Source organism: Anomalospiza imberbis, chromosome 10 (assembly GCF_031753505.1).
Source record: "Anomalospiza imberbis isolate Cuckoo-Finch-1a 21T00152 chromosome 10, ASM3175350v1, whole genome shotgun sequence".
Lineage (NCBI taxonomy): Eukaryota > Metazoa > Chordata > Aves > Passeriformes > Viduidae > Anomalospiza > Anomalospiza imberbis.
The window spans coordinates 20,131,972-20,150,503 of NC_089690.1; the positions used below are offsets into that span (position 1 = coordinate 20,131,972).

At 44.8% G+C, this 18,532-nt stretch overlaps 1 protein-coding gene across 1 annotated transcript in view; it reads left to right on the forward strand.

The window, feature by feature from the left end:
- The window catches only part of VPS8 (VPS8 subunit of CORVET complex), a 69,848-nt gene that overhangs the window by 17,302 nt on the left and 34,014 nt on the right, over positions 1-18,532 (forward strand). Inside the window, exons 15-31 of the mRNA XM_068201102.1 lie at positions 289-363; positions 836-871; positions 3,065-3,155; positions 4,222-4,268; positions 5,141-5,230; positions 5,621-5,667; positions 6,150-6,372; positions 7,131-7,220; positions 8,326-8,377; positions 8,632-8,674; positions 9,396-9,468; positions 11,317-11,436; positions 11,986-12,057; positions 14,524-14,643; positions 15,689-15,745; positions 16,113-16,195; positions 17,469-17,553. Of these exons, the coding sequence (XP_068057203.1) occupies positions 289-363; positions 836-871; positions 3,065-3,155; positions 4,222-4,268; positions 5,141-5,230; positions 5,621-5,667; positions 6,150-6,372; positions 7,131-7,220; positions 8,326-8,377; positions 8,632-8,674; positions 9,396-9,468; positions 11,317-11,436; positions 11,986-12,057; positions 14,524-14,643; positions 15,689-15,745; positions 16,113-16,195; positions 17,469-17,553 (1,404 nt within the window). The remainder of the gene's footprint in view (positions 1-288; positions 364-835; positions 872-3,064; positions 3,156-4,221; positions 4,269-5,140; positions 5,231-5,620; positions 5,668-6,149; positions 6,373-7,130; positions 7,221-8,325; positions 8,378-8,631; positions 8,675-9,395; positions 9,469-11,316; positions 11,437-11,985; positions 12,058-14,523; positions 14,644-15,688; positions 15,746-16,112; positions 16,196-17,468; positions 17,554-18,532) is intronic.

An 18,532-nucleotide genomic window follows, 5' to 3' on the forward strand; every position in this document is an offset into this window, starting at 1 on the left:
AAGGGCCCCCATAACCTTTTGACAGCTGAGGGTAGAGTCAGAGCCTTACTTCATCATGTCTTTGGGTAGCCAGAGCTCAGCAGCACTTGAAGCTGAGTTCACAAGCAGGAGGGAGTGACAGCAGAGCTCTTTGACTTACTACTGCTCAGCAATCTGTGGTGCTCTTTCTCCAGCCCCATTTTGATTTCTGCATTACAAAGGATCTTGGGAGTGTATTTATGTTGTTTGGGAAATTTAAAAAAAACAACAAAACACAGTTTTACTTGCATGTGATTTTTCTCCCTGTAGGCACTGGTTGGAGAGAAAGCTTGTTACCAGTCCATCAGCAGCTGTGGTGGTCAGGTCTTTTACCTTGGAACTAAGGTAAGTGGGGGGAATTTTTCAGTAAAAATACAGCACATTCACTGTTGGTGGTAGCTCTTCTAGAAAAGGGCAGTTTGTCTTCTGTGGAGATGTGTATTGGGAAAAGGTTCTTTGTGCACTTATGTTGTGGGGTGAAGGAAATGTGCAGTAATTTGGTTTTAGCCAGGGTATGGGCTGAGTGAGACATTGTCATCGTTTCACAATATCCTGATTCATTCTGCTCCAGGGTAAACTTAGCCTTACTTTACTGATATGTCTTCTGCCCTAAGCTTCTCTGTCTCTGTTATGAATGTGCTAGGGAATAAGCAGAAGAAAATAAGACAGCGGCTAAAGCTGGGCTCCAATTGATACTGCTTGAGGGTTGCTTTTTTTATTCATCTGTACTGGCGTGCTGTGGTGGGTCTGTGGGGTGCTATAGGCTGCATGAGCAACTGCCAGTAAGTAACTTTCAATTTCTTTTTTTCTTTCCCAGTCTGTTCATGTCTTGACATTGAGAAGCTGGAGAGAGGTATGTTGAGAGGGAGACTGTACAGCTTAGGCTTGAATTGCTTAAATCTATCTCATGGAGGGAGGGAAGCATTTGTGAATCATTTTCTGGGCACTGTGTTCAGGATTCCTGATTCCTACACAGAGCCAGTGCTGTGGATACACTGATTTTCATGGGGACACTGGGACTCCTACTTGCCTAAATTCCCAGGCTGAATGGAGATCCTGTTCTCCCAAACAAGACATCATGCCTTGCTCTGTGTCAGCTTTTGTTAGTGCAATACAGGACATAGGAAGAGTGTATGATGAAGCCTTCCACAAGCTTGTGTGCAAGCTTGTGTCTGCCACGCAAGCATCCAGGAGTGAAAGAGATCCTTCTTCACTGGAGTTTGTCTCTAGCTACTGCAGGAGCTGCATAATAAAATCCATCAAAGACTACCTAGAATGTTCATAGGATTTTAGGTCCTTGTTGGTTGAAGATTTTTTTTGGAACATCATTTCTCTGACAGCTGAAACCCCATCAATGCCCACACTAAAGTTCTTAGTGATCTATTCAGATCTGTTCCTGTGTTGTACTTTTCACTTGAATCAAACAGCTGTTTTCCTTTCTGCATCACCACTTTTGCAGTATGTTTATTCAGTGTGCACATGTTTTCTCTCAGGCTTTGTTTTGCAAGGCTCTGCAGAGCTCTTTCAGCTCTCTTGAGATTACTTTGCCATTCCTTTCTTTATTTGTAGTCCTTGTTCTCTGTGTGTCCGGTGTGCTCAGTTTCTTGGGTATGGGCAAACATATTGCTCTGGGTAAGGTCTTAAAAGTGCCATGCACAGTGTCACCCCTTCTTCACAGTTTCTGCTAGATGTGTCATTTCTCATGGATCCTTGGATCTCATTTTTCTGTTCCTTTGGCTATATGTTGTCAGTGACTTGGGCACTCTGGAGATTCACTGGTGCCCCGTAGCCAAACTGATTTCTGCTGGAAGTTGCTTGTACTATTGGGTAGCATCATTCTTCTGTTACCAGCTTCAGGGGCACATCTCTCATGTCCTTCTGTTCTTCTGTCTCACCTCACATGCTCCCAATTAGTCAGCAGCAAACTTTAGTAGTAAATTCAGCCTATGCCTATATGTAGAAGGCTTCAGTGAATCAAGAATCAGCTCCTAGACTGATTCCCAAGGAGATCTGGTAGCCATTTCTTTGGAATCTCATATTTCTCCTTTAAGCAGTGACCTTCACCATTTTTTTCCCTTGCTTAGGCTGCTTTAGGGCTGTTGTCCTTGTCTGTGGTTATAAACTCCTTTATGTGACATAGTATCAGGACCTTTAATAGGATTTGAACACTTGAGCTCTGTTGATGTTGTAGTTACCATAGCTGCTTCTCTCTGCTAGTTTTGTCTCCTGCCATTCACCACTGAATTTGGTTTAGTAAGCTGTAATGAAGAGTCTTGTTCTGATCCATGATTTCAGATACAGATTTTCCTGGAATTCCAAAGTCAAACACAGTTTGTGCTCTAAGACAGCCCCTTTTTAAATTACTATATGGTTTCTGCTGTGTTGCAGTTGTGCCTCTATCATAGGGGACTTAACTGAGAGTTTGAATTGTGTGTGGTGATTAGGGTGAAACTGAGAGTTCTTGCTGCAGAACAGGATGCAGCAAGAATCCTGGAATCTCTCTTCCCTCAAACCGTTCTTTGACACTGACCTATCATACCAAGGCCAGTGGTGCTTGACCTTGGGTGTTAATAGTTCCTTAAAGCAGAAAATACTTGTGATGTACTTCAGTCCTTGCTGACTGTGAGCTCAGGAGAAAAAAGGGGGTAGGATAAGTACACACTCTGCTGAAAGCATGGCAGAGTGTTCACTCCAAGCTGTTGTGCTCCAAGTGATGAGGCAAGGATGGGGAATGGAAAACTTTTATCCTTTGTTTATCATACAGTCAGTAATGCTGGGGAGTCTTCATCCATTAAGCATCTGACTAAAAATGTCTCCCCACAGGTACTTGATGTACTGGAGCCTGACATTTCTTAGTCCAGTAGAAAATGTCCATTTGAGAGAATCTCTTTGAGATTCTGTCCTTTACTGCAGTGTGGTGAGAGCTTCTGAGGTGTCTTGTTGCCTTGCTGTCAGGAGTCATGACCCACCACTGGGAAATGGTCTTAAAGGGGAGGGGAATCATCTTTTCTGTAGCTCTGAGGTCCAGTATTCCTTGTTATTTTAGAGAGTTGACCACCTTCTGAAACAAGAACGTCTCACAGATGCCCTGGCTCTTGCTTGGTCCTTCTATGAAGGTAAAGCAAAGGCTGTTGTAGGTAAGTTTGGACTTGTTTGCTTCTAACTGAAACCTCTGGGGATGGTTTTAAATATCTGCACCTACAGGAATCACTTTTTAAGGGGAAAAAAACAGAACTGAATTGAAGAAGAAAAAGTAGTATGTGTTGCTTTGAGTTTAGCAGAAGCAACCTTTATATGGAGTAGTTTTTTGGTTTTATTTTTTGAACTATAGTCCCTTTAGCAACTCAAATGAAAGTCAGGCTTGATCTGTGTGTGACTCCATGTTGTCACTTTGCCATGAAAGAGGTAGATCCAGATGTTGAATATCCAACCTGCTAAAATATTCCTGAAGGCCATGCATGTCCTGTAGGTACCTTTCAGTGTGATTCTCTGTCAGCTCTGCCAAGCAGGTGCTTTGATCCAGGTCTCTCCCCTGACTGTACAAGGAACTGAAAAAATCATGCTGGCTTTTGGCACCACGTTTCCTACAAAGGAGGTTGCTTGAGAAGTTTGTTAATTATGCCAGAAACTGCCACTTGTGTGGTCAGATTTGTACTGGACACACTGATGTTACAGCAAATAACTTCTGATGGCTTTGGCAGATGGGGTGCAAGTTCCCAGGACAGGATCCTGCTGTGAAATTGCTGGTATATGAAGATGTGTTTTGTTTTAGTGCATGGATACAGCACAATAAAGCAGATTGTGATGCTTTGAGTAATGAAAAACTGTCTTTTTGAGTTGGCATTTATGATATTTTCCCCTTTTAGTGCACTTTATTTAGCTTCTTTGCATCAAGACCTCCTCCAGCAATTACCCTTATGTACAGTCTTTGACAGCTCTCCATTAATTGTTTTCTCAGTGTTAAACAGCACTCAGAGCTGTTCTTGCCATTCCTGTGCTGGATCACTCTTTAAGTGAGGAGAACAAACCTTTTGGAAGAAGAGGGGTCTAAAAGTAGGACACAAAATGGTGTATTTACATATCCTGACCTCTGCATCTCAAGGGTAGTTGCATTAGCATCTGAACTGTGGAGATTTTTTATTTCTACTGGTAGCTTAGATGAGAAAAGCTTTGTTTTTCACCTCACTACCTCATTCTTTCTAGGCTTGACTGGGGACACGAGCAAGAGGAAAGCTGTAATTGCTGACAGAGTGAGTCCCTGAGCTCTTCCCAACTGGATTTTCGTGTGTGCTGGTGTGATACTGTGTTCCTGAAAGGAGCAGTTTCTGTCCTCCATGAGTTAATCCAACTAACTCTAGACCATGTACATGTTCCTCTCTTGCTAAAAGTGGGAACAGAATTTTAGAAAAAACTTGGAAATACCATTTGGGTAGAGGTGGGCATAAAATCTGTGGCATTAGCAATCCAAAATGAGACATTGTCATCCAGGCCTGGAGATCTCTGGTCCCCTCACAGTGAAGAGAAACCTTTTGTGTCGGTAACTCTGGAGTTCCCTGACCTTTGTTTGGTGCATGTCCATCAGTATGTGACTTGTTGACTCTGAGGATGGAAACTGTGCTCTGTGTTTATGTGAACAGGGAATTAACTCTTGAGCTGATCCAGTTCAGTTTTTACAGGAGCTTGCTTCTGGGAGGGGTGTGTTTAAAGTACACACTTACTGCAATAATTATTTAGCTGTGCTCTGTTCTTGTTATTATATTTGTAGGTAGGTATGTTTTGCTGCATAATATACTTTAAGTTTTAGGTGAAGATGAGCAGATGAGCCTTGTGCTTCAGGATATGTTCACCAGCCTGAAAACTGGCATTTGGGCTGGCTGGCCAGCTCTGTGGTCAGTTAAAGTTAGTGTAGGCCTTTGGTATCTCTCTGGGCACTTCTGTGCCATTGGCCCACCACTCTCTTGGCACCCTCTTCCATCTTCACCTTCCTGCCCACAGCACTTCATACCCAAAATGGGACAGTAGAGTTTACAGTGCTGCCAACCCCCAAGCCAGTCTGAAATGTGCTACCAAGCAAGGCCTCAGTATAGGATTTGGATGAGTTTTTTTATTTGTTGTAATTCAGATGGTTGAAATCCTTCTCCATTACACCGATCGGACTCTGAAGAAATGTCCTGACCAAGGAAAAATCCAGGTTATGGAGCAGCACTTTCAGGTATGGTGCTCCAGAGGACTCTTGTAGAAATCCTTTAGCTTTTTTAATTAACTTTGTTTTGCTGCAAACATTACTTGTCTATTTTTGAAAAAAAACCTTGCTGTGGTTCAGCTCAGCTCTGGCCTCTTGTGTGTGCTCACAAAAGCAGGACTTGGGTATAGTGGGTGGCAGAGCAGAACCCGTGTGCTCTCTGTGCTCTGCAGGAGTGTCAGCAGAGCTTTTTTCCATATGCATCAGCATATGGAAAACCTGTAACTGTGCCAGTACCAGCTGAGTCAGATACCTCATTGTTTCTGCTCTGTGTTGGCCAGGCTGCACTTCATGCTTTGTAGGATGTGCTGCTTGGCAGGGTTTTTGCCAGTCTCTACAAGTTTGTTGTTTGTTCCCCAGGATGTGGTGCCTGTCATCGTGGATTACTGTCTCCTGCTGCAGCGCATGTAAGTCTGGGCTTGCAGGCCTGTCCCCCAGGGCAGACCCCAGCACCCCAGGGAGCCCCCAGTGCTGTTTGCTGTGACACCTCGTGTATAGAGGAATACCATCACATCATTCCATGGCACATGTCGCATCACAGTTCAGAGGAGTGCCTAAAAACCAGTACCAAAGTCAGGAACTCAGTACTCGCACAAAACCATCTCTTAAATTTGCATTGATGTGTTGAGGAAGAAAAGTTGCTTCGAACCAAGAGCCTGCCTTGACAGATTTTTCTGTTATTCTCATCGCTTCCCTTCTAGCAGCACTTTTTTTGCTGAAACATCCATAGCTGATTTATGCTGTGTAACTTGCCCCAGTACAGGGGATTCAGTTCCCGAGCCTGGGAAATATAGAGAAAATGGAGTTTAATTTGGAGCCCTTGGGAAGTAGATAAGCAAGGAGATTTTTCATAAAATTATTTTGATAACTAAGCTTCTCTTCCTCCTAGGGATCTATTATTTAACCAGATATATGACAAGATGAGTGAGAACTCTGTAGCCAAAGGCATCTTTCTGGAGTGCTTGGAGCCATACATCTTGAGTGATAAGCTGATGGGAATCACAGCTCAAGTGATGAAGGACTTGCTGCTTCACTTCCAAGACAAGAACAGGTTGGAAAACTTGGAAGCCTGCATTGTGCATATGGATATCACCAGTTTAGACATTCAACAGGTGAGTGGTTGTGTTGCATACTGTATTGAGCTCCTCTGAATAAATCAGCAGTTACAACATCTTGTGCTTTTAAGTGTAGAACATGGGTAGAATGCCATGTGGGGGTTTCCCTGTGTCCCTGGGATCAAATTCTGTGAGTTGGGAATTGTACAGTGTGGCTGTGTTTTGGTCCCCCACTTTTTGTCCAGGCACAGGTTAATGCACCAGCAGCTGAATGTGTTGGAAAATCCTTTAGGGTTATCCTCAGTCACTGTTTCCCATTCTAAGTACCTTACCTGACATCAAAGGCTGCAGGAGCACAGAAAGCTGGAGTTGTTTGTCAGCTTGGGTACTTGCTTTTGCACAACAGTTAGTGGAGCAGGGATGTGTTCCTGCTCTGCAGTCCTGTTTTCTGATGGCATGGCTTTCCATTTCAAGGGTGAAGCTGCTTGGAAACTTGATGTTATGATTCACTAACCAAACCAAACTACTGCAGGCAAGGTTTTTGAAGAACTGGAATTTTAAACTTTATTCTTTAACCTCATATGAATGTTAGACTCCAGACAGTTACATTCCATGCTTGCTGCGTGAGCAATAAATTGAACACTCCTTTGGGGGGGTTTGGGGTTTTCACAGAGACTGGTTCTGAAAGTGGAAATTTTCATTCTGCTTTAAGTTGTACTCTCGGATGATGGAAGTGCAAGAACAGGGCCTGGGGAGTGAGAAAGCTGTGAGCTAGGAGCAGCTGTGTAGCTGCCCTGTGCTTTGCTGCCTTGCAGGTGGTTCTCCTGTGCTGGGAAAACCGCCTGTACGATGCCATGATCTACGTCTACAACAGCGGGATGAACGACTTCATCAGTCCCATGGAGGTAGGAGGGGTTACTGGGCTGTTCACATGTTCTTCCTGAGAAACAGCATTTCAAACCCAAAGCCTTTTTATTCTCTCTCTTCTGCATTCTTGCGCATTTCCATTTCAAGGGGGAAATCGTGTGTGGTATGTGCAGTTTATTTCGCTGGATGCAGTAGAGGAGAGAAGTGATTTGTAACTACTGTGCTTTAGAACACCAAATTCCCTGCTGAGGCAGAAATCCTCTGCAGAGTTAGGGCAGGAAATACAGTCATGTTAATAAAATAAAAAGGAAAAGCAGCAGAAGATAATAACATGATTATTTATATAACATGAGACTGCATGTATACAATTCATACAAAAGGCCAGAAACAGCCCTTGCTCGAGACAGGCCTTGTTCTGAGCACTTTGAAGATATCTCAGCAGGAAGCACAGGACTCACTGTAAGGCTCTCTGAAGGCCCCATTGATTCTGCTGGTTATTCTGGAGATGTGCCAATGGCTCTATAACCCCAATGTGTTTCACCATGAAAGCACTGCTGGTGTTTTCTTAGTAGTGCTGAAATAGAGAACTGGAACCATTGCAATGGGAAAATCTGCCTAAGTTTTAGCAGCTGTAATCTCATTTGATTTTTCTAAGAAAGGAGGCTCTTTAGGTGGTCATAATTTTAAAAAGGACTCCTGAAAACCCAGCAGTAGCTGTATGAGTACAAATAACTTTGCTTTCTAGAGGCAAGTGTTTAGACAAGTCCTCATTCTGCATGCCCAAACCAGGCTCTGGTGACCCTGCTGAGTGGTGGAGGTGTTTGTTTAGTGATATATATACAGGAACAAGATGTGGGGCTGGTGGGTTATGCTCTGACTGACCTCTGGGACTGCTGAACATGGATTTGCTTTAGTGTGGCCTGTGCTTAAGATTAGAAGTGGTGGAATGAAAGCTGTTTTTTCATAAAATCAGCTGTAAACATCTTTTGCCATGTCTTGGAGTCCTCTGTGCCTGTTAATTAGAAGACATGGTGATAAAGAGTTTCTGTGGGAAGACACCCCACTGATCTGTTTTGAAACCACACAGGTTCTTTGCTTTGAGCTTTTCCAGCTGCTTGGGCACTGCCTTTTTTCTTGTTACAGAAGCTGTTCAAAGTCATTGCTCCTCCACTGAATGCTGGAAAGTCTCTCACAGGTACAGAATGCTTTCCCTTTTAAGGCTTCTACTTTTGCTAGTTGATATTTTGAATATCCCTAGTCACTTCCAATGAAGAGATGCCAAAGGGAATGTATACCCAATATAAGGGTCTTGGAGAACAGAAGAGTGTTCTAGTGTTGTGTGTAAAGCTGCTCTGCTTTGTGTGATAAACTCTGTTTTGTGGGAGAAGTACTGCATCTCTGTCTCTTGTCTTGGTGAAGAAAGGGTGACGAATAATTTTTGTTTTGTAGATGAACAGGTGGTGATGGGCAACAAGCTGCTGGTGTATATAAGGTAAGGTCCTTCAGAGAGTGTGAGGTGTTGTCTGGTTGTGGCACCATATTTTTAAACTTGCTATTGTTGCAGAACCTTACTGGGAGCTTCAGGTTCTGAGAGATTGTGTAAAATAGTAGTGGGTAGCTGACTTAAATTTAAAATCCCTTCCTGTTCCATGTGGTGTGCCATGAATAGGAGGGATCAAGTTGGAGGCTTAGAGCCCAAATTACTGCTGATGTACATTTTTAATTTCATAGTTAGGTTTTGTTGTGTGTGAGACACAGAGCTCCGGGACACAGCAGCCTCATGTTTTGTAGCAGGTCGTGTTCTGTCCTGCCTTTTGGGATTGCTGTGCTCAGCTGTTCCTTGCTGGGTTTCCTGTCATTTTCAGGAGCTTGCACAGGAGGGATACATTAGTGAATCCCCTTTCTGGAGTCTATGCAAGACTGTGAAGGTAGCTTCTGCATTACTCCAGCTTCCTAAAACAGAAAATTCTGGGGGAGATGCTGAGTTTTCCCATTATTTTCCTGTTGTGGAATAACTGCACGTTTATGCAGTGTGTTGGCTCAGTGTGTATTAACAGCAGTGCTGCCTGGGATGCTTCTTGCTTTCATGATCTACAAAATAAATTGGTTTGCCTTGTGTTAAGGGTGTCCTGAAAATTAAGTCAAAAAATGAACAATTTTCAATCTCTTTAATGTCAGGTGTATTCAAATGCCTTTCGCCTCCTTTTCTGTAGCTGCTGCTTGGCAGGCCGGGCGTATCCGTTGGGTGATATTCCTGAAGATCTGGTACCTCTGGTGAAAAATCAGGTGAGAAACCTCTTGGAAGGCAACTTTCCCACATGAGGTGTTTAGAAGAAGCTGCATATGTCTTATTTCATGGGTTTCCAAGGGAAAACTATTATCAGTCTGATGACTGTATCTTTGTGATATGAGTGTATCCTGCTGTAATTACAAAATTAGTTTTTAACTGATGAAATCAAACAGTTGTTGCAGTCTGAACATTTAAATGTAATATTTTTCTTTCAATTGTAAATTGGGGGGTGGGAACACAGAGTTCTCAGTGATAGGGTTTTTTGCCATACTCTTTACCTGCAGAGTTACCAGAAATGTGTAGCTGTTTCTTCTTTGTAAACTTAACGTGTCAAATATGAGAAGGTCTTCCCTGTTTTCAAATGCATGGGACACAGGATTGACACTGGGGAGAAATGTCTCTAAGTAGCTCTTGGTTGTAGGTTACTTGAAGACTTTTGACTCTTTTGGACTAATCTGACACTTTCTTGAAACAGGATGTTCCTTATCATTGCTTTTTGTGCTCACAAAACTTCTTCCTAAGTTTCTGGCTAGTTTTACAACAAATATTTTTTGTGCTGTTAGCATTTCACTTCAGTTTCAGGGTTCCAGTGAGAAAGAAGTGCTTTTTCTTTTGCACTTCCTCTTTGCAGTGCAATGGAACAGCTGGTTTTTGAATGTGGGGTGGGTTTTTGTTTGTGGTTTTTCTGTGTTTGGATTTTGTTTCCTAGTCCAGAGCTTGTAGCTCTATACATGTGGTAGCTCTGGGTTCCTGCAGCCTCTCTCCTCAGCGGCTGTGCAGAGCAGTCCACTCCACTTTGCTGGGCCAAGCACTGGCTGTTCCGCTCTCCCAAGGTTGTTGGGCTGCCCCCTGCTCAGGCTCTGAGGGGAAGCAGGAGCCCAGTCAACAGCAGTAGCCCTGGGAAGAGCCTTCAGCCTCTCCTTTCTGTGGTTCCTGCTGGTGTTCCTGAGAGCTGGGCTCAAGTAACACCTTTGTGTCTGGTGGGTTTGTTTTGTTTTCTTAAGCATTCCTAGCTGCCAGAGGTCAGCAGGGAAGGTGTGGATCTGACAGACAAGCTGCTAATTCCTGCTGGATTCACTGCCACTGTGCTGACAGAAAATGAACTCAGAACAGGAGTAAATGGGGGAAAGTGATCCTTGCAGAGGGTGCCTGGGAAAGCACTTTGCCTGTCAGTTGTCCCTGGGATCCTAGTGTGTAGCTGACACATATTTCTGAGTGCTGCTCCAGCCTGGAGCCACCTGCTCCCTTCTGCTGGAGCCTGCTCTGCTGTGAGCCTGGCTGAGGCACTTGCAGCTGGCCCTGCCCTCTTGGTTCCCTGGGACAGTCTGGACACCTCTGTCACGGGCTCAGTAAAAGGAGTTTTATTTTGGAAGATGCCCTCAAATTTCATGAACTGCAAAGTCAGTGGAAGAGACAGAGCTGAAAAGCACCTTAGTCAGTCTTTGCAGTGCCAGAAGCTTTGTGCCTCACAGTGAGGGGGCAGATTGACTGGCTCTTCTCAAGTGAACTGCTGACAAGGAGAGAAGCTGTGCCCTGGATAAGGAGGAGTTGTACAGCTTCCCAGGAAAGCTGCCAGGGAATTTCACACACTTCTATCTGCAAGTATAAATAAGCCTTTATTTTTGTTTGATCTTAAATTTTGATTGATCTTCAATTGGTTGGTGAGTCTTAGGAGGGGCTGACAATCAACAGAAAACACCACTCAAATGAGAACTGATGGGCTCCTAAGGGGCTTTAAAGCTTAAGTGCAAAGCGTATAACAGTGCTGCTTTCCACACACTTGTGCTCCCAGTTACCTGAAATCCATAGGAAATCTGCTGTCTTTGCTTGCCTTGTCCTTGCAGGTGTTTGAGTTCCTGATCCGGCTGCACTCAGCTGAGGGATCTGTGGATGAGGAGGTGTATCCCTACGTTCGGACCCTGCTGCACTTTGACACGCGGGAATTCCTCAATGTGCTGGCTCTGGTAAGAGACCCTGGCCACCTGAGAGGAAAATGCTGTGCCAGTTCTCCCATCATCAGTGAGGCTCCTGTCAATAAATCTGTGCTTTAGCTAAACCAGGAGTTCCTGGCTTGGGGCAGGAACAGTTCTGGTGCTTTTTCTGTAAGATATCAAGAGAGAATCACAGTAGTCCTTTGTGGCCTTAAATACAGAGTGATGAACATGACATTACACAGTGAAAGTTCTGGCAACAGAGGCTGTCATTAAAACAATAATGTATTTGTAAAGAGTGGTCTAGTGCCTATCTCTGCCTCCTGCGTGGAAATATGTCTTTATTATGTTCCAATTTTTAGAATTTCCTATGTCTGTTTGGACCCATTACTTTCACCTGAATGTGTAAAAACCATTTTGGTAGTTACAAAAGAGCAAATTATATCTTGGAACCTGCTGTTTAGGGATATGCAGAGAAAGGACTTTAACCAGCATTGTCTGCTTTGTGATGTGGCTGCTGCTTCGTGTTTGCTGTTATTCTGAGACATTCTGCTCAAGATGTCAGTGTTTTGTCTCTTGCAGACTTTTGAAGACTTTAAGAATGATAAGCAAGCTGTGGAGTATCAACAGAGAATTGTGGACATTCTTCTGAAAGTGAGTGTGCCTAAAAAGGAACTGTATCTGCCTGATTGCATGCAGTGCTCTGCAGTACAGCCTGTAATCTGGAGGAGGTGTTTCCAGTCCTGCCCTGGCTGACACCTCTGAGGAAGTGCTGGGCAGGAGCATGGATTCACCTCAGCCAAAGCTGTAGGTTGGATATTCAGAAGTGATGATTCATGCACTTTAAATATGCTGACAGAGAGGTCTCCTTTCCTGTGATTTCACCTGCGTGGTGCTCTGTAAAATTTCTCATCTCGGCACCATTAAGCTTATTTTGATCTGCTGCTCATTGAATCTAATCCCTGGTTGCTTCTGAGCAGGTAAAAAGGTCCCAGGTATGCTGTGCTTGGCAGGGTGCCACCGCTTTTCTGCGGAATCCCTGCTCCCCGTGCCTGTAAATGCTATGTTTGGGATGCAGCATTTCCAGGATGACAGGCCTATCTTTAGTTTAGGAGAGAAGAGGAATGTCAGTTATCAGCCTGGTGCTCTGGAAATCACTTGTCATCCCCAGCCTCTGTTCCCAACAATGGATGTTCCCATTAAAAGCTCTCGCTGCCAAGCACCGTTTGCTTTCCCCTCCAAGCTGTCACCATTAATCATGAGTGACTCCACTTGGAAGCTGTTTATGTATAAACATACCATAAGTAGCATTTCCCTGTCCCTGTCATCACTGATAGATGAGACAAGGGCATGGTGAGTGATTTGGGTGGCAGTGCTGCTGCAGTGGGCTGAGACAATGCCACTGTGAGGGGTTTTGTGAGCCTGCCCGAGCAGGATGTGGCTCTGAGGGGTGTTTTAGCCCTGTGCTGGCTCAGCCCCTCTGGTTTGTGTCCTGAGCTGCTGTTAGCAGGAGGTGCCGCACTGCAGCCATGTTCCAGAGCTGCTGGGGATGTGTTCCTGTCGTGGCACCAACAGCAGGAAGGCAGCTTGAGAAGGGTTGCAGCACTGCACCTTCAGGCAGACAATTTGGTGTTAAGAAAACTGTCAGTCCTTTGGTCTGGAATCTGCTGTCCTTTTGGATAAAAGTTAAAAACTCTTGAAACTTTCAATTCAAATTTGTCACTAGCAATAAAGGAAACACTTAGAAAATAGCCATGCTTTTGAAATAGTTTGGTGAACACAGACATTCTGCTAATGCTGATCAAAACTTTGCCAAACGAATCATCTGTGTGGCTGGTCTGCAGCCTCTGGAAAGTTGCTCTATTCCAGAGATGCAATATGTTCACCTTCACACAGACTGACAAGGACCCAGTTTGTGAAAAACAAAGCTAAAACTAATGAAACACTACAGATATTGAAGTGAATAATTTTAATGGTGTTAGGTAGTGCTGTTCTGACTAGGCTCCTGTAAGAAATAGCCTTTTTAGACAGAAAATGAAAACTGAAAAAGAGTGATTACATTAGCTGGTGTCTCAAGCAGAGCTCTGCTGGATTCTCTAATGTGTCTGGCCTGCCTGCCCCTCTTGTGTCATAAAACCATTAGCATCTCTTGGGGTCTGGAACTCTGGGTCACTTGAAGAAATCAATTGACTCCCCCCAGCTCCAACTGAGCAAGATGCTAAACTGTGAGCTGCTCCATGGAGAGGCTTTGCTACAGCAGTTCTTAGATCTTAGCTGACAGAGTTGTCCAGGTGATGGATTTCCTCCTAGGCTGAACACACTGCTGTTTGAGGGGACTCTCCAAACAGGGGCATTTCACTTTCACTTAGGGTTTAGGATTTTTTGAAGCAGGAGACAGCAAGTCAGGACACATCAGTCTCATGGTTTTTACACCAGAAGAGGTGAAAAGCACTTCTTGGGTTTCCAATCCCTTTTGTAGTGACTCTTAGATATTCCTTTTTCCTGTAATTTCAAGTCAGCACAGTCACAAGTTTCTCTAAATATTGTTAGACTAATGCTAACATATTGTGAGAAAAACTTTTCCCCAAACCTTCAGTTGTTTCTTAGCTATTCAAGTAGTTCTTTGTATGCCACAGTTGAAGTAGTGAAATGAGGCTTGAAATGAGATGTTTGAGGTTGTTTTCTCCTATAATAATTATACTTTAACCCTGTGACAACATTTTTCTGCTCAGAAGCTGTTCCATGTCCCATGATCAACACAGGCTACAGAGGCAGAGATAAATGTGGGTTTGGAGCCTCTCCACACCTGAAAACCAGGGACATACAAGAATTCTTCCCTTGAATAGAGGGAAGAGAGGTGGAGCCTCTTCAGCTTTGGGACAGAAGTGCTTTAGCAAGGACATATCCACTGCCTGTGTCTTCAGGTGACACAGCTGAATGCTGGGGAAGGGGACTTGTGTTTGACCTTCAGGATGGACTAACACCAAGAGGTGTCTGGGGTAGGAGGAGACACAATGGCTCACAGGGATTTCTTCTTGTCCCAGTTAACTTTCCCAAAGAAAGCTGCAGAATCAATTCCTTGTGGGTTTATTTTTCCCTTTTGTCTCCAACATTTCTCAGGTCATGGTGGAGAATTCTGACTTCACCCCATCACAGGTTGGCTGTCTCTTTACCTTCCTTGCCCGGCAGCTCGCCAAGCCCAACAACACCTTGTTTGTCAACAGGACACTGTTTGACCAGGCAAGTATTCCCGAGTGTGCGTGACATTCCAAGCAGGATGCACCACTACAGAAAGCATGGCCAGTGCTGTAGACTGGAGCAGGTCTGGAGGTACTGGTACATTATAACCAGGTGGCATCTTGCTGGGCTCTTGCTGTGGTTTCCCAGGAGCAGAGTAGGTCAGACCATGGAAGCACAGTACAGTGTTTCAGCTTGGCTGGAACTGCATCACATCCTAGGAAGTGTTCAAGGCCAGGCTGGATGAAGCTGTGAGCAGTCTGGTCTAGTGGAAGATGTCTCTGCCCATGGCTGAGGGGTGGAACTGGATGATCTTTAAGGTCCCTTCCAACCCAGGCCAGTCTGGCATATGGGGTGTCAAATAAAATTACATTAGTGAGCTTATAGAGCACATAAATGTAATGGGTAATTTTTAGGTCAGGTGGCCACTACCTTCTCTGCTGTTGGAAAAAGACATTTGCACCAATGCATGCCCAAAGCTTGCGTGAGTTAACTTTGTACCCCAGCTTAAGTCCCAGAAGTTCCTGGGACTGAGGAGGAGGCTTCACTGGCTACAGCTGTGTTGCTGTGATGACAGTAGGGATGTTTGAGCACTAATAAAAATGAATTAGAATATGTGTGTCCTTGGTCCTAATTTAACACTGAAGAATTCTGTGGAGACTAAACAGATTTGGATTAAACGCTTTCATTCCACATATATTAAATGCTATGAATTACATAATTTCCTGTTTTCCTGATGAGATGGCACAGTCCAGGAGAGTGGGTTAGTGTAGTTTGGTGTGTAGTGTGAGTCTTAGGGTTCCCTGAGTTCTTCTATATTCTCTGGGTTCCCTAAAGTTTGGTTCTAGATCCTGGTGTTTCCCTCTCAGGAGTCTTTCAGCAGTTCTCTGCCATTCCAGTATTCCCAGTTTGGTTCCAGGTACATTCAGATGGCCCTGTTGTGTGGTGGTTTGCTGTTGCCGCTGCTGGTGCTCAGGGTGTGTGGTCAGTTTGTGCTCCCAGCTGTGCCAACCAGGCCTGGCTCACACCAACCTCTACCCTGGCACAGGTGCTGGAGTTCCTGTGCAGCCCGGATGATGACTCCCGGCATTCCGAGAGGCAGCAGGTAAGAGCCTTCCAGGGAATGCTCCTTGGAGCACCAGGCAAGGCCAGGCTGTGGAGCAGAATTTGGCCTTGGGAGTGACTATGGTCTTTGGGTCACATGCCAAAGGGCATGGGAATACTGGGCAGTGCTGGGCACAGCAGGAGGGAAGGGTCCCACCCCAGCATTGCCTGCAGGAACAAGAACAGAGGCAGGAAAGTTTTCATAAGCTCACGACCTTCCTAGTTAAAGGACTGTCAATTAACAAATCAATAAAGTCAGCCCTGTGTTCTTACCGTGTTTAATGGAGCAGGAGTGGTGTACTTGTAGTGGCACTGGCAGTTCAGCTGCTGTTGCTGCCCTATAAATAACTGATGTTCAATCCCTGCAGGTCCTTTTAGAGCTGCTCCAGGCAGGAGGGATCGTGCAGTTTGAAGAGGGCCGCCTTATCCAAATGGCAGAGAAGGCTGAGTTGTGAGTTGCTGGACACAATATATAAAAACTGCCTTTAAATCTCTTCCACAGATCTTTTTTTGGCTCCACTTTTCTTGTTTCTGCTTTGTGTTTGGGGTTATTTTCCCTGTGCATTCAAATCATGCTTCATTTAATGTGCTCACATTTAGTCCCAGACTTTCTTTCCTGGGTGTTCTCATTGTTAAGAAAAGAAGGGGTAGAGTTGTGGAAACCCTTCAGGAGAAACCCTGTGGGACTTGATGGGTTTTGACATTCCCTATCCTAGAGCCCAGGCTGCATTCAGAGGTACAGTTGTATCTTGGAGTGCTCTACCCTTGGCAGATGGAGATGCCTGGCTGGGGTGAGACCCACAGGTGGATTTAAAAGCATGAAGGGGTCTGGAGCCACCCCCATGGTACTCATTTTAGAATTGAGTAGGAGAGACAAAAACAGTGTCTGGAAAAGCTGAAAATATCCAGCACCTCCTTTAGATGCCTTATGATTCCAGAAAGAGTCTGTCATGCCAGAGCAGAGCTAGGCAGGGAGGACATCTTCATCCAGGCCGTGAGTTTGGGAGTTCATGAATGAATCCACTCTGCTACAAAGGACCAGAGGGAGAACAGTGCGGGGTGTGCCATGCCTGTTCTCCTGTGTGTCCTAGAAGGAGTAACTCAGGCAAATTTTTCAGATTCAATAAACACATCTTTTCTCCTTGCTTCAGAGAATTTGACAGCCAGGCTCCCCAGCTCAGCCACTTCCAGAGCTGAAAGAGCTATAGTGTAATACTAATTATCAGACTCTTGATGTGGTTTGACTCAGTTACATCTGGTTTTATGTAAAGTATCAAAATATTGAAGATGTTTATTAAAATGTGAAGGTAGGAAGCTGTGTCATAACACATTGTTGAGTCATGTTCAGTGAATTTCTTCAAATAAGCATAGTGGATTGACCTAGCTTAGAGCAGAGTGTTGTGGAAACAAAGAAGATCATCTCTGACAGCAGAACCTGTGAGACCTGATTTCATTAAGAGTTGTTATCCTCTGTCCCTTGCCCCTCCCCTTAGTAACTCCTTTTCTCTGTTCTGTGTGATAATTTCCCAGAAGAGGGAGCTTGATGGGCAGCCCTGATGGGTTGAGGTTGGCCTGAGGCTGGTACAAATGGCACTCCAGCACAATGGAGCCACCCAGCCTGTGTGCTGAAAACCCCAATGTAAGACACTTCCAAATGCTGCCTATCTCTTGTGCTGGCTCAGCTGAGTGCTTTTCCTGATGTGGGAAGTTTCCCTTCCTTTCAGCTATCAGATTTGTGAGTTCATGTATGAACGGCAGCTTCGCTATGACAAAATCATCGGCTGTTACCTGCGGGATCCCCTGAGGAAGGTGAGTAACTCTGGTGCTCCTGACCTTTCTGCTTGGTGGCCATGCAGCCAGTCCTGCTGGCCACAGTGACTAGGCACAGCTGCCTTGCTCTTCTAGCATAATTACCTTAAAAATGCTCTAAACAGTTCAGGTTTCTTAGTTGTAGTCAAAGCTGTTTGTGTTTGTCTAGTGGAGAGGAGCTAATTTTTTTTTTAAGTTTCAGAGTTTTGTTTTTTTTTAAGTAGTGCTAGTACATCAAACCTGAGTGCAAGGTGGGATTTACTGCAGATGTGGCTAACTGCAGTACTTTTTTGTTTCTGCTATTGGTCCCCCCATTTTTTCCCCTGGACACAGTGTCTCTGCCCTTACTATCTCTCTGCCATTACCTTCAGCATGCATACCTGCCACAGTTTTTGAGGTATTCTGTTCACTACCACCAACAGAAGTTGGGATGAGAGTCTGGCAAATATGACCTCACCAGGTCCTTATAAACCCACAATGCTGAATGTTCTGTGGGTGAAGGAGTCAGAAGAGGAGGTTGTGATAGTGAGGTGGTCGAAAACCTTGACAACAGGAGAGCACCTGAGCTGGGGACAGTGCAGGAGAGCCTGGGGGAGAGGCCATTGTCAGGGAGGAGCTCAGGAATATGTTGGGCAAGCAGAGCTACCCTCTGGCAGAGTGTTCTCTCTGCCTGTGCTCCTAACTCAAGTGGTGTCCTTCCTGTCCTTTTTCCCTGTGGGCCAGAGGGAGACATTTCTCGTAGGGGAAGAAGAATTCTCTTTGACCTCAGTGCTTAACACATTAGCACCAGGCTCCTCTCGGCTCTCTTTTCCTTCAGGAACTCTTTAGGGACATACAGTCTCCCTGCAGATAACTCATCCTGACCTACTTGGAGAAGACTAGCCCTGAGGTCATGCCAAGGCTGCTGGAAACACTCTGGTTTCCAAAAGCCAGTGCTGTCAGTGGTGCTGCAGAGCACACTCTGCAGCATCTATGGGTT